The following is a 15239-nucleotide window of genomic DNA, read 5'->3' as shown; positions in this document are numbered from 1 at the left end:
ACAACAAAGAATCAAAAGATGTAATGAGGCAGATGCAGCTTTGTAAATGTGGTTTGTTGGTTATAATCCCTTAATGCAGCTTGTGTCAAAATGCACCGTCTCAGCAAAAAAATAGGGACAAACGCCTTGTGTACACATTTTATTATGTATGTGGTTCTACACTTTTTTTATTATAAGAAGTGCTTTAAATCACACACATTATGTTACATCCATTCAGTATTCTCAGCTTACATGTACCTTAAAAAGTGCGTTGAACTTTTAAGTCAATTGGTGAAATTTTGGTTACAATCAAGTATTCAAATGACCTCTCTTGGATTCCAAAACATCCCATACGTCGTATTTCAACAGGCACATTTTCATTATGAAAATGCTGGGGAACGATTTCTCTAATGTAAGCCTTTGTCCAAATGAATTCAAATGAAACATGATTGTACAATCACATGTTACATTTACAAAAGCACAACCTAAAACTACATTATAGGCCACAACTATAAACACAGTTTTGTAGGGGTGGGGGCACTATCCTGAACTAAGATTACCTATTATCTATTACCCTACAGGATAAAAATAACCAAACACACGTACCATGCTTTGCCGTTCGTAAAAGAGAAAATCAAAAAGCTACAACCCAGACCTCTTCATGGAACCATGTAAGATTATATTTGACTTCCTAGAGCACTTCACTTATGCATGATGCAGTCGCCTGCGTGTTGTAGACTTAAGGGGGAAATCATTCAGATTCTGGATAAGAACTGAGATCCTCCTGTTTGACCCTGTTCAAAAAAAAAAAAAAAAAAAAGTACATCCAAAGTCCAAAGGCAAACCTAACGTAAAATTACAATCAAGAGGGAAAAAAAAAGCACATTCAGCTCCAACACGGAAGATTTCTCGCTGTGAGTCCATTATGCAAAAGATGCGCAAAAGATCTTAAGACGTTTCTTCAGGAATTCGAATGGTAGAGATCACATACCATAACACAAAGCTTATTGGTCCATGCAAGGTATGTAAGAAAAAAATAACAATAAAATCTGCAAATTGGAAAGCATTTAGGACTAATCTTCCAAAGTGGGTTACAAGAAAAAGTAATATGGTACAGTTATGGCCACAGATGGCCAATGTGTAAATAACACAGTATGTGTATCATCACAAATCCACCTTTACCAGAAAACAGGCTAGTTCTATGTTTAAAAGAATTAGCTTTTTATTCCCAAGCCCTCTTCAAACCGTTGAGTGCTTAGCTGCTTGGATCATCATTATTTACATACTTTCATTATCTCTCCTCGACATCCTCCTGACCTCTGCCCTGGACGATTTCTCAGCCTGGTTTCAAATACAATGTCAAAATACCCCAAACAAATACTCATATTCTGATTTTTTTCTCTCTATTGCTTAACAGCTTTTTCCATGCCAATTTAGGAAGCCCATGTTTTAGTTGATATTTCAAGTAGGTTTGGCATTTGTGGTCAGATTCCTAAGGCACCATACATCAGTATATGGCACAAATCAGGCATATGTACATGCATTTCTTACACTGGCCTGTCTAATTGTTAAAAAAAAAAAAAAAAGAAGCAACAAATAACATCTGGATGTTCTGAGTCAGTGACAGAGACTCCAATAATGAAATAAAAGCCTCGCCAGACGGGGTGACATTGGTGGCCTAGCGGTTAAGGAAGCAGCCCCGTAATCAGAAGGTTGCTGGTTCGAATCCCGATCCGCCGAGGTGCCACTGAGCAAAGCACCGTCCCCATACACTTCTCCCCGGGTGCCTGTCATGGCTGCCCACTGCTCACTCAGGGTGATGGGTTAAATGCAGAGGACAAATTTCACTGTGTGCATCGTGTGCTGTGCATCACATGTGACAATCACTTCACTTTTTTTTTTTTTTTTTTTTAAAAGACATGATGTGTTCCCTGGGAGAACTCACCCCAGCACAGGGCAGGTCGCCAAGGTATACCAATTCTGGTGCACATACACACCACAGCAGAAACTGGCCATCGGGGCTTATTATTACTAGTAGTAGTAATGTCATTACACTGATCATTTCAAACAGAGCAATAACAGGAGCAAAATTCTGATGGGAGCGGAGACAGAACCAGCACATGGACAATAAAAGACCTCGAGGCTGCACGTTATGTACAATGAGATGAAATTGAGAGCCTTTACAGTAACTGCTGAAACCCAGGAAGAGGAATTTAACACCATCAGGTCAGTAACACACAATTTAAACATCTAAAAAACATTTACAAGACTGGAGCGCTAAATGTGATTAGAGACATTTTCTGTACAGGCGTAGTTCTAGTTCTGCCGTGTGCAAAATATCCATGTCACGCCTACACGTCTGAGCTACAGTAATAAAGAAAAACAGAAGCAAGTACAGCACTTCCGGAACATTCAAGAAACAATTATTCAGCCCTATTTCAACCACACACTTCACAATGACATAGTGCTAATGATAAAGGAATGTAAATCACCCCACCAATTACAACCTACTGCAGTCGTCTATTCGTGATCACTTTAAACAGCCGTGGCTGGGCAAACCTCTTCAATTTTGAGACCTCGTGAGAGACTAAATCCACTTGTTGCATAATCGAACAGCATTCTAGAAACGCAACGAAGGGTTGAACTCTGAACTAAGCAGTGCCCTCCCCGCTAAGCCTCTTAAACAACCAGTCCTTTACTACGTACTTCGGAATCGGTGACATATTACAGGGTGCGAGTGCATGAATGGTTGCAATGAACAGAAAATTATTTACATAAGACAATAATGCTGCTACGAAGTCGCAATACAAAACCGCTTTTTCTTGTATTTAGCACCCGGTCTCAGCTAACACTGATTGCTGTGCATTCGCCACGAGCTTTTCTTTCCTTCACCTGATTAGAATGAGAACGAGGAATAAACGCATCTGCAATACTAGATTCCTGAGTATTTCCTTCTCTTCAATTTCCGATCACTACAGTTTTAACAATAGAAGTTTGCACCTTAAGTCTAAAAGCAGCAAGTGTGCAGCAAAGCCCCCACGGTGCGGTCACCGCGCTGCCTCGTAGTGCATATTATACCGCGACCTCCCTGATTAAAAAAGAAATTAAAACGAAAGGAACCGAAGCGAAAGACCGTTCTAGCAAAGAGACACGCTGCTGGGCATTGCAACCATTCAAGTGAAATGAGAGGAAGGTCCCTCCGGAGGGACAGGCGGGTGAAAGACTGAGCTCGCGCCTGCGTGCGGGACGGATGGGACGGGCGGGACGCAGGCAGCTGAGAAAGGTCCTAACCCAGCTTGGTGATCTGTAGACTCCCGTCTATTCTGATCACGTCGATGGAAAGCAAAGACTTCACTTTGTGATAAAAGTCAAACAGCTGGTGACCGTCCACGAATATCCGGAAGCGCTGGTGCTCGCAGTGGATCTCGATCTGGAACAGCACAGAAAGGGAAAGGTTCAGTTTAATATTACAACAGCGTCCCGTCTTTATTCCACAAAGAGCCGGAGACTGGACCGCTCTTGCACTGCGCCAATTTCTGAGACAGTCAACAGACGTCAACGTCTCATTAAAGGGTGGTAGTAGCCTAGTGGGTAACACACTCGCCTATGAACCAGAAGACCAAGGTTCAAAAATCCCACTTACTACCATTGTGTCCCTGAGCAAGACACTTAACCCTAAGTTGCTCCAGGGGGGGACTGTCCCTGTAACTACTGATTGTAAGTCGCTCTGGATAAGGGCGTCTGATAAATGCTGTAAATGTAAATGAAATATAAATGTAAATTAAAAGAAGTAGTTCGCTGCAGCCCTTGTAAAATAAACAGGCACGGTTAAAACTGCTGTAATCTGTCGCTCTGCTGAAAACAGACAGATATCAGATAATTGACCGTCTCATTTCACTGCAGCCTGGACAAAACTCCAATAAAAATTAAACAATTGCCTATTGTATTTCCAGCCACCGCACCCCCCCCGGCTGAAAAAGGAGGGCGCGTGTGTCCTGCAGCACGCAATCGATGCAACCCCCCCCCCCCCCGGCAAAACCCCGCTGACTTCCACTGTTTGAAGGGGACCCCGTGCCGGAGCCTACCCTGAAGGGCTGGTCCTGGATGAAGGGGAAGTAGGCGATGGCGGCCTCCTCCTCACTCCACTTCCCGGACACGCGCGCGCTCCTCAGGAACTGGCGGTCGGCGAATCGGGCGGTGAGCTTCAGGGCGATGTCGTTCTTGGGCTCCTCGCCATCCTTGCCGCGTCCGCAGGTCAAGCTGACGTCGAAGCTGGACGGATCGATAAACACGACAATGTAAAGTGTAAAGTGAAGTGATTGTCACACGTGATACACAGCAGCACAGCACACGGTGCACACAGTGAAATGTGTCCTCTGCATTTAGCCCATCACCCTGAGTGAGCAGTGGGCAGCCATGACAGGTGCCCGGGGAGCAGTGTGTGGGGACGGTGCTTTGCTCAGTGGCACCTTGGCGGATCAGGATTCGAACCGGCAACCTTCTGATTACGGGGGCTGCTTCCTTCCTGCCGGCAGCGTCACAATTCTGACAAGCAGACTGTTATCACGAAAACAACCCTCTCTGTCTCCTCTAGAACCTCGTCCTGATGTGCTGTAGTAACCTCGCTATGTACTGTGGCCATCAGCTGCACCGTAGCCTGGCACGAATGGAGGCGTTGCGGCACAATTAAGAGGATAAGTAAATTCCGGGCGGGATTAAGGCGGAAGGACCACGTACCTGCGGGGATCGGAATCGACGATGCCCATGACGATGATCTTCTTGCCCGGCCTCATCCCGTCTCTAATGCGGCCGCTGAACGGGACCGTCTGCGAGGCACGAAACAGGGTGTCAGGAGGAGGAGGAGGAGGAGGAGGAGGAGGAGAAGGCCTCCTCTCTACCTACCAGGAGCTTCGCGATGTCCTCCTTATCGGGGGAGATCAGGCCAGGGTTCCCCAGGGAATTGTTGAGGTGATCGTCTTCGTTCATCTTAATCGCACGACGGAAAAATACAAATAAAAAAACAGAGAGAGAAAGAGAGATAGAGAGGGAAGGCGGCGATTTAGATGCATGCTGTTGTGTGCACGGACAACGCCGAGAAACCCCGCGCACGGCGCACGTCACCCGGCGCAAGATAAGGGCGGACGTCCGTGGCGACACGACGGCGTTCACTCGCCACTCACCGCCGCGTCCTTCTCCGCGCCCGACACCGCCATCTTGGAGCGAAGACCATAGGATGCCCGTCGTTCCTGCGGAGCCCTGGCGGCCCGCGGCCAGCTGGTTCGGGTTCGGCCGCGAATCTGCTGACGTGGATTATACGCGACATGCAGGCGGAGGCGGCGGGCTAATCCAGCCTCTGCTCGTAAACCTAATCTGCTGGGTGGGTTTATTTTCCCGTCTCCTTCCCCCCTTCACCCAATTACGGTTATTAAGAGGTGGATTTAGGGACTTTGTTAAGAGAATGGGGAAAAAAAATAAAAAGAAAAGAAATAGCCAATAATCTAAATATATATATATATTTTTTGCAATAATTTGCAGATTGTTGAATATTTAAAAAAAACAACAACAACTAGCGATTACTGAATAGTAAGAAGAAACACAAAAACACGCATGTTCTGGCACCAGAGAGCGCATGCGCGCCATTCTGCTCTGCAACGCACGGCGCGCTGTTCTAAATTGCGCCCCCGCACGTCCGACGGCGGTACTGCAAGGGCGCTGTGCTCCTTACGTCGCACGCCAAACGTCGTTTGACGTTCCGTCTTTGCAATCGACACGAGCGACGTTATGGCGACGCCAATTTATCGGTTTGCCTTGCGCATAGGCATGCACGTTACGTCCGCAGTGAAGGCGTGGACGACGGGACACCTTTAAGAGCTCTGGACAGTTGATAGTCCTCGCTGGGCAGGACTGTAAAATAAGATGTATGAAAACACATGCCCTCGTCAAATATTCATGAGCGCATCGCAGGCACTGCTTTCAAAAGCTCACCTGCTGCTACTGGGTTAAGTAGCAGGAACCTTTGTAAATGGTCACATGTTCCCCTGTCCCTTTTTACCGTATCTTAATGTCAAATACATTAGCATAAAATCAATGTTTAAAAAAAAAAAAAAAGCTTGTCTTTTACACAATTAAAAATTATATGAAAAACAACTAAGACATGACATGTTACCCTGCTCCCTTTATTTATGTTCATCTTAACATGTTTCTCTCGCTTTCGTTCCACCTTTTGAGTGCCGTATACCACTTATTTGAAATTGCTACAAGTAATCTGGACTGTGAAATCCTGCAGTATACCATATACAGTGCAGTATACCATATACAGTGCAGAATACCATATACAGTGCAGTATACCATATACAGTGCAGTATACCATATACAGTGCAGTATACCATATACAGTGGGCCTAATTTAACAATTCATTTTATGAGAGGCTGTGGTGGCCTAGGGAATCGGTTAGGAATCGGACCCGTAACCGGAAGGTTGCCGGTTTGAATCCCGAGCCTTCACTGAGGTGCCACCTAGCAAGGTACATTCCCCACACAGTGCTACCCGGGTGCCTTTCATGGCTGCCCACTGCAAGGGTGATGGTTAAAAGCAGAGGACACATTTGGGCTGTGCTGCAGTGTCTCACAATGACAATAACTTTCACTTTCATGTCTCCCCTCTTTCCTGTAGGTGTAGTTCTTGCTATTATTTTTCTTATCATATATGGTGGGCTGGCACTCCTGCCAAGGGCGAGACTCTGCCTTGCACCCAGGCTACTGAATTGAGTGATTATTATTGAGGATGTTAGTACCTTGTCCATTAATGATAATTAATCCTTTGTTATTAATCCTTGGTTGCTGGAAGTTTTTTTTAAATAGTCCACAGATTCAACACAACACGGTACAAATACTATATCTCTGTGTTTCTCTGTGATGCCACTGCACTGGCATAGTTTAGTGAAGGGCTAACATATCATGAGACTTGAATAAAGGCTTTTATGTGACGTTTTCGGCCTTTGATTTCCACTGTATGTTGAGCCCAGCAGTTGAAATGTTACCCCGTCGCTGAAGGTCCCCATAACATGGGAGCTGGAACATCCTCTGAAATGTGTTTTGTTGATGCCTGTGCAGATTTTTCAAATGCCAGCCCACCATTAATTTTGCGCAGCACCCAAGCACTCTAACTAAATACATAAATAAAAAAAAAAAACCTAAAACTTTCCTTTGAGTCCACCAAAGAAAACAAGCAGAGAGCATGGCAACACATTTTAGGGCAGTGGAAGAATGATCTGAGTGAAGCAATCTCTGGCCCAGAGCTGAGCTCCGTCCGCATGGTCATAAGTGTATTTGGGCATGCAAATTTAATAAGTGTTTATTTAGCGGGGCCAGCGTGTAATTAGGTTAATGCTGCAGCTGAAGTGTGCTCCTCTCCCACTGCTCCATTCTCCTCACCTGTTCAGGCGGAAAGCCGGACAGACAGACCCGCTGCCGCTCACCGCGCCCGTTCTGGCCCACCTGCTCCACGCGGCGCCAGCGCCCAGCCCTCCCAACTGGCACCAACGGTCAGCCCGCAATATGTTCCACTGGGAGAACGTGCTGGGGATGTTTCCAGGTTGCTGCTCTTCTGGAAGGATTCGGGCCGCCTTCTCCCACCCAGACCTGTCCTGCCTCCGTCCTTCTCGCCTGAGAATTGAATTCATCGTTGAAAAATGCACTCGTTTCCCTTTCCAGTTTCTTAGGGGCAAATGACAGGTTTTCGGCAAGCGTCCCATGGCCAGTCCTTGCTGTTTTGCCGTCTGTGTGTGTTTTGTGTGCGCGTATCTGGCCGAGAACGTTATTGTCCCACGCACTTCCTCACGGCCACTGCTTCCATGCTGCAGCAGCGTGCGTGCGGTCTGCCTCTGACTTCCTGCCCTGGCTTCACGCTCGGGGCCATTCCCTTCTACGCTTGCTCGCTCACACACACACACACACACACACACACACACACACACACACACACACACACACACACACCAGCAACACTGTATGCGACCTGTAAACAAATACGGCTGTTGCTGTGTGCACTGCAATTCCACCTACAGCTCACGGATAATAATTTGCTATAAGATATTAAAAGCAAATTTGGATCAAACCCGAAGCTGCAGCTAATTTCCTGATTTCTTCTCTTATCCGTATTCCAGCCAAGGTCACCTAATATTTTGAGGTCACTAGTGTGAGTGGTGCTTGCATGTTGCGGCATGATGGAAAAGGGTTGGGAATATAGGAAACGTTTCCTCTGATATTCAGGCACTGTGAACTCGTTATCTTTATTTTTTTTGGAAAAGCTGGATGGGGACTCTGTGCAGCCATATAACACGGAGCATACACGAGGATGCCAATCAGGCGGCCTGAAATGACGTGCTGTAGTGGGTGTAATGTGTTGAGAATGCAGACATGTGACGTGTTGACAGGGAGGGGGGTGAAGGGTGTGAGAGCTGTCAATCATTGCTTCACATGAACGTTGTCCATAGAAACCCCTGGGTTGCAAAAATAATTAAAAAATATGGCTGGGAGGATGATTAGTTCCCTCCTGTAGACCCAGAAGGCACCCGTGACATGGCAGGCTTATTACAGCACTTTTTAGGAATTTGGAAAAGTACAATCCACAATCTTGTGGAGTTCATGCCGTTCAAGTGCCATTGAACTGCCACTAAAGCAACGGGGAACACGAGAAAAATTATTATGCTGGCAATGCATTCTTTTAAGAATGGAAAAATGGCCCCTTCGATGCGAAGTTTGGGTATTTTTGCATCTCCTCAAATGAACACAGCCTATTCTAAGTTACAGTAGTTCTCTCATAACCCTTCGAAATGGTGTATCTGCTGCAGTGTGGAGAAGAATACCACACGACTCACGTTGGTGAGTAATACCACGAGAGGGTTTTCATTTTCTACATTACGGTACATTCGTTGTGTTGACCATGTGCTACCCGCTAACTACTAATGTTCTAGCTAAACTCTCCAGAGCAAATACATGAAGAAACGGTTAAATGAATAAAATTTGGTTGCTATGTGGTATTTTAATAGTATATATTGATTACTAGCTGGCTGGCTAATAGCTTCCACTTCTGCCAGCTAAAGGTAAGTAGCGAGAGCTAGAGCTCTCGTTTGTGTGATATTAATTGGTGTGATGTTGAGTGGTAAGTCCTTGTTTTTTTTTTTTTTTTTGCGGCGTCTCTAAAATTCTGGCCCATGTGAGTTGCTGCATCACCAACTCTCCGGCCGGTTTTAATGTGTACACTTCATCCCTGGATGGAACGGAAAGCTGCGACATGTACAGTGATGCAGAGAGTCAGAAAGCCAGCCTGCTGTCGGGCTGCCACTTTAGTGCGGGGGGGCATTCCACCCAGCGGGGGCAGCAGTGAGCCAGTAGGGCTGTTACATAAACATGTTACATGGCCCGGTTGGTGGAAAGTGGGCGTGTCCCAGTTCATTTGCTGGGTGGGGGTGGGAGAGGAGGATCATTCAGATTTCTGCACAAAGCCAACCCGACGGGAGAGGAAGGGGGAGTAGTCGAGTGAACGCCTGCTGCAATATCTGCCCCCCTTCCTCTCTCTCTCTCTCTCTCTCTCTCCCACTGTCTCATGTGCCACAGAATCAGGAAGGCTGTACTTCATGCCTTCTCCGGAGTGAACGGAATCCAATTAAAAATGTAGCAGCTCAGCAGTTCTGCGTGTCTCTCTCTCTCGCTCGTTCCTCGGGGTCTGGCGCTTTTTACAGTTCAGTGTGGATCGACTCCGGGTGCGATTATCCCGATTATCCTCCCACGTCTCCTGTTTGTCAGTGGGGGTTTTACTTTATTGGCCCTTGCCCTTTGCATTTAATAAACGAGTGATGTGATGATTGCAGAAGCAGCCACATTTTATGTTTTTAGTTTCAGCACTAACAGTGGAAATTCACAGCACCAATATACACCGATGAGAAATGTACTCTGTATTATCATGAACTGTGCATATTCAGCATATAATTATTAACTGCAAATGCTGTTCTGCTCACATACTGCATGGAACTGCAAGGCCCATGAAAACACCCGCAGTGTATAATTCAGGACTGCCACTGTGTACCAAAACCGGAAAAGGGAAGTTACAGAGAGGTTTCCATGGCTTCATACCAGACAATTTATTACGTAATTTTTACATTAATCCTACATATTTAATACATGGAAGACCTGTGAATTGATGCAATGAATCATTTTGCATTTCCTCTTTGTGTTTTATGTTGACTGTGAAGGTGTGCTCTTTGAAAAATATTTTAAACAATAAAAGAATAAGAGTCATCAAAAGTGGGCAGAGCTTGTACGCCATGCAGCCGGTTACTCATCCTCTCGCAATAACCACGGTGCTGTCGGAGACGTTCTCTCCGACTGGGCCACTCGCTGGGCATTGCCTCCCCCTGCCCCGCTGCCTCGCGGCAGCATGCGGTCACAGCCGGCTAAAAGCGTCCCAGACCCACACAGCTGCGAGGCCCCGGCGCCGGGAATAGACACTGGCCGGCAGACCGCGAGTCAGAGGTGTGGGACAATGGCGGCCTAACGTAGCTGGGAACAGGGAGAGAACAAGGGACTGGAGGGGAAAAGTAATGTGCTCCCACTCGGAGCAAAAGCCAGATAAGTCTCACGTCCGTACGTTTACTTGTAAACAGCTAAGAATAGGACGTAGTTGCGGGTGCAAGTGCAGAAAAGGTTGCAAATTATATATAATCAATAAATCATACATACTTTGCTAACAAAGAGTCAGCCCAGATCTCATCAAATAATTTTCTGTATATAGTCTTGAATGGCCTCACCTGCCTCATGTAAGTTACATTTGAGTCACGTTATGTTGACAATTCATTTCATATGTAAAGTATACAGCTGGCCAGCTAGCTAGATTTAAAATGACAGGACCACATGTCAATATGTTTTTAAATGTTTATTGTATAATATAAAACTACAAAAGTAAGACTGTTTCAAATCCACCAGTCCACTGTAATATATATTCTACAGTCCACACTTTGATGCAAATACAGTGATCATCAGTTGATGGTTTTATCCGTTTCTTGGGTGAATATGTGGTAACATTGCATAGAAAAAGGCACAACTCCACGGTCTGTGAAAAATACAGCCTTTCCTTTTATAAGCAAAAGTTGAGTTTTATCCCCAGCTCTGTTCTCTCTCTCTCACACACATACACACACACACACACACACACAACGCACACAAACACACACTCATCCAGTGGTCACTCTCCCAAACCACTTTACCGTATTTTTTCTTCCCTCACTTAAAAGTGTGAAATTAACCATGGACTGGACAAAGTGAAGTTGTCATGTATAATGAACAGTGTTTCAGCATTCGAACCTTCCTTCTTTGTACACACACATTTTGGCATTGAGGGTCGACCATAAACTCTCCTTAGTTAGGCTTTGGAGTCTGAACCTCAAAAGATTAAGAGAATAAAGTATTGCTGCACAAATCATTCCCTTGCACACAAAAAGAAATACGCAAATGACATTAAATACTCATATTTAAATAGGGGTCGGGTAAGCAGACCTTAAAGATACCACCCCAAATAATAATAATAATAATAATAATAAAATTCAAAAACAAACAAATAAATTCAAAAACAAAGAATGGCTTCCACCCCAATTCAATATGCATAATACATTCCTATTAAGCAGAGTACATTCCTACCATACATTCTGTACACATTACAATCTGGATGTTAGCTTCACATCAAAATAAATATATTTACACAGGACAGAAATAATAAATAACGTAAAACAAAGAAACAATCACTCCAAATCCAGGAAAGTAAAGTAATAAAAACGAATAATTATATTTTGTATGAATGAATAGTATTGTCCGCTCTGCTCTCTACCCTCTTTCTACTGATGGTGAATTCAGAGTTTACCTGTGTAACTAGGTTATTCACCAGAGAGAGACGCCTCGGGGCTCAGACAGTAACCCAGCCTTACCCCGTGATTTTAACACGACTAAGAGAAGCTGATTAACGCGCCATTTTAAAGGGTCAACCTCCCAAGGCTTCCGAATGTGCTGCGAATGCGGCTTTTAGGGGAAGTTGCATACGTTCAAACCACCTCCTTAAAAGAATCTGAGGAATCTAAGGCAGTCTGAGGATGAGGATTAAAAAAAAAAAAAAAAAAAAAAAAAAAAATCGCACATGCACAGATTAAAAAGAACAAACAAGTCCCCAAATTGACTGTTGTAAATATGCAACACTGTTGTAAAAACTGGGCGCGGCAGACTTTCAGTATGGTAACTGGAGTTCATGTTGCTAGCTGGTGCACCGGAGGCCGCTGTCCTGGCAAACCCTCCATGGCAGATATGAAAAATGGTCCCTTGAAATGTTTCTGTTAGCTTCAGTTGCTTCTCTGGACTGCACATGCAACGAGTCAACACAGAGCACCAATTTCCACCGTCGTCAGTGGTTCGCGGGGAATTCTAGAGAGCCTGACTGGCTGCTCAGCTTCCCAGTGCATTCAAATAGTGGCTAAAGGTGGAAAAAGGAAACCTGCAGCCATCAGCCCCTCCGTAGCATGTGCATGTATTTTTATTTAATTATTTATAAAATCTCCCCATCCTTGTACCACCAAAACAGTGTTCATCCTGATATAAGCCACAGTGCCACTATGCATAACTGCTAAACCGGCTAAAGGTCCAGGACAGAACTACAGACACCCTCCAAAACCACAAAGAGAAACTCCCCCAATGCTGTATTGCACAAGTACAAGTTGTAATATGGTTTATTGTACCATAGGAGAGCAATAACAAGCAGAGTGTGGCCGCTGTGACTGATAATAAACTGGCTATGACAGCGAGATGTGTGCAGTGCTGTGTTTTGCATGACTGACAAGACAATTCCTTGTTAAAACATATGGCTAGTTTTATCCTAATCAGAGTACAATTATTTGGAAATGCATCGGCCTGGATTTGACCTTCGCTAGGCACTGCGTCCGCACGTTCGGGTTTTGCAGAAATGGGGGTGCGTTCATAGGGCACACTCACTGCTGGGCGGGATGTAAACAAGCTGCTTTCAGGTGCATCGGTGGAACATCTGAAATGTGCTGGCCTACCACAGCGCAGTGCCTGGACTCATGTAAACTCCCCTGCACGGTCAGACAGCACGGGTCTAGGCATGAAGACGCAGGGGCGAAAGGGGTCTGATGGGATGACAACAGCAAATTAAAAAAAAAAAATCATCTTGAAAGTATCTCTGCTCCCTAAAATAGTGACTACATAAATATCACACACATAACACAGTTCAGTCTGAGAAAAAACGTTGTGCTTTAAAAAAAAGGAAAGAAGCAAAGAAAACAACGTACAAGAGAACCAGAAAATGGAGGCGAGGTGGACAGGGACCGTTCTTCCTCTAACAGGTGCTTGTCAATTTTTTTCAGTGACTTCGATGACAAGGGATGGAGAGGAAGAAAAATACAACAGCGATTTACTTAAAACAGGTCATTTCATTTCATGATGAAGGCACTCAAATCTGTGAGGAGCAAAGTGTGCTCCTCGTTTTCATCTTTTTCGTGTTCTGTTTTTGGAAAGGCGAGCGCAGTGCATGCACAGTGTTGTATAGTAGCATTGGGTGACATCACCGTCAATCATTACAACCGCCCTGTCTCGTTTAGAAAAAGACTGTACAAATAAAAAAACAGAACAATGGAGTAAAAGCGATTCTCTTTTAAAATTTCTTTGATTTGATTTGTTGTCTTTGTTTCGCGTCGCTCAGTAAAACACTTCTCTGAAGTCACGACCCCACCAGAACCTCCATGATGTGGTCCAGTTCGGTCAGGTCCATTTTAAAAGGCTGGCTAGGGGTGACCGTGGGCGCTCCACTGCTGTACGGTGAAAGTGTCTTGAGGAGGTCGTCCGCCGTCACCACGGGCGACAGTTTGGTGGCCCCGGCCCCTGAGGTGGGGGTGCACGTATCGAAGTCATACATGGAGGTGTCAATGTCAGCAAACAGGATGTCGTCCAGGGCCAGGTCGGTGAGGAAGCCCGAGGAAGAGGAAGAGCAGGACGAAGGGGAGGAAGTCATGTCCAGCCCGCTGGGAGGAAGCGTGTCCATCAAACGAGGCTCGGTTGCCACGGTGACAGTGGCGGGGCTGTCCGTCAGCAAGCCCAGGCCATCTGGCTTATGGCTGCAAGCTTTGGTGCAGTCTTTAGAGCCAGAAGTGTCTGAGCAGCCCTCCACAGGGAGGGCGGGGCCCAACGCAGGCAAAGAGAGGCCCACGGACAGAGTGGGCAGAGGGGAGGAGGAGGAGGAGGACGAAGAGGGGGAGGTAGAGAGACCGGCTGCTGCCGTTGACCCCACTGACGGGCACAGCTCCTCGATCTCGTCCAGCGCCGAGGAGAAGCTGTCTCTGGGGCCAGGGGCCGCTGCCAGCCTGGACGGGCTGCCCTGAAGCGGAGCGGCGGGAGACAAAGCCGACGGGGACGAGGAGGAGGAGGAGGAGGAGGGAGGAGCAAGCAAGGGAGAAGTGCAAAAGGCGCTGGCGTCCTCTTCCAGCAGAGAGGCGGGCGTGAGGCAGGCCTGAGGGGAGGCGGGGCCGGCGGGGCCGGGCGCCAGCGGCTGCGACACCACGGACAGCACCCCGAAGGCCGGCTGCGCCTCGCGGAAGCCCTCGTCCACCGAGTGGTCGGCCGGCGGCGACGGCGGCGGCAGGAAGAGCGGCCGCAGGTTGCCCTCCTGCTTCAGCTCCTCCTGGATGCGGCGCAGCATGTTGTTGATGAGCACGCGCCGCTCCAGGCTGGGCTCGCTCAGCGCCCGCTGGCTGTACAGCTTCATCAGGGAGATGTTGAAGATGGTCTGCCTCTGCAGGGTGTAGGACACTTTGCTCAGGCCGTCGGGCGGCGAGCCCGTCCCCGTGGCCGGCGCCGGCGCTTTGCCTTCCAGCCCGTCTTCATCCTCGTCCAGCTTCCGCTTCGTACCTTTACCCAACATATATCTGCAGGGAGGGAGAAAGGGGAACCTGGTCAGCGCCACTTACACTGGGTACTTACATCTGATGACACTTTTTTAACCTCTCAGCACAACAGCCTCGGTGCCGGGAAAACGTGCATCAAATGCAGATCTTTTCAGGGGGGGGGGGGGGGGGACAAAAGTAAAGAGTGCAAAAAAAAAAAAAAAAATAAAATATTCCTAAACAAATCACAGAAACATTAATCCCGCAAAACAAAAAAAAAACCAATAAAACGCTGTTCCAGCAACAGCCAGATATTTAGTAGATGGGG

The 15239-nt window shown here is 46.6% G+C and overlaps 2 protein-coding genes across 2 annotated transcripts in view; both read right to left on the bottom strand.

Moving 5' to 3' along the window:
- Window positions 1-1854: 1854 nt before the first annotated feature.
- lgalslb (lectin, galactoside-binding-like b) lies at window positions 1855-5306 on the bottom strand. The gene is made up of 5 exons (XM_028989479.1): window positions 5160-5306; window positions 4882-4965; window positions 4717-4805; window positions 4065-4251; window positions 1855-3409 (listed from the first exon to the last, which is right to left on the bottom strand). Exons 1-5 carry the CDS (start codon window positions 5190-5192, stop codon window positions 3266-3268), a joined length of 537 nt encoding a protein of 178 aa, XP_028845312.1. The 5' UTR covers window positions 5193-5306; the 3' UTR covers window positions 1855-3265.
- Window positions 5307-10892: 5586 nt separating this feature from the next.
- sertad2b (SERTA domain containing 2b) overlaps window positions 10893-15239 on the bottom strand; it is a 19876-nt gene continuing 15529 nt past the window's right edge. The window contains exon 2 of the mRNA XM_028990175.1: window positions 10893-14953. Coding sequence (XP_028846008.1) covers window positions 13753-14949 — 1197 coding nt within the window. The 5' untranslated portion in view covers window positions 14950-14953 and the 3' untranslated portion in view covers window positions 10893-13752. The remainder of the gene's footprint in view (window positions 14954-15239) is intronic.

Source organism: Denticeps clupeoides, chromosome 8, assembly GCF_900700375.1.
Source record: "Denticeps clupeoides chromosome 8, fDenClu1.1, whole genome shotgun sequence".
NCBI lineage: Eukaryota > Metazoa > Chordata > Actinopteri > Clupeiformes > Denticipitidae > Denticeps > Denticeps clupeoides.
The sequence above is the reverse complement of the archived record's forward strand: the minus strand, read 5'-3'. Positions and strand labels throughout refer to the sequence as shown.

Excerpts from the sequence above, each read along its gene's own strand:
- lgalslb (XM_028989479.1), bottom strand. The coding sequence starts at position 5,192 with ATGGCGGTGTCGGGCGCGGAGAAGGACGCGGCG. Across the intron at positions 4,966-5,159 it reads GCGCGGAGAAGGACGCGGCG|ATGAACGAAGACGATCACCT; the intron begins GTGAGTGGCGAG and ends CGTGCGATTAAG. Across the intron at positions 4,806-4,881 it reads AGGACATCGCGAAGCTCCTG|ACGGTCCCGTTCAGCGGCCG; the intron begins GTAGGTAGAGAG and ends CGTGCCTCGCAG.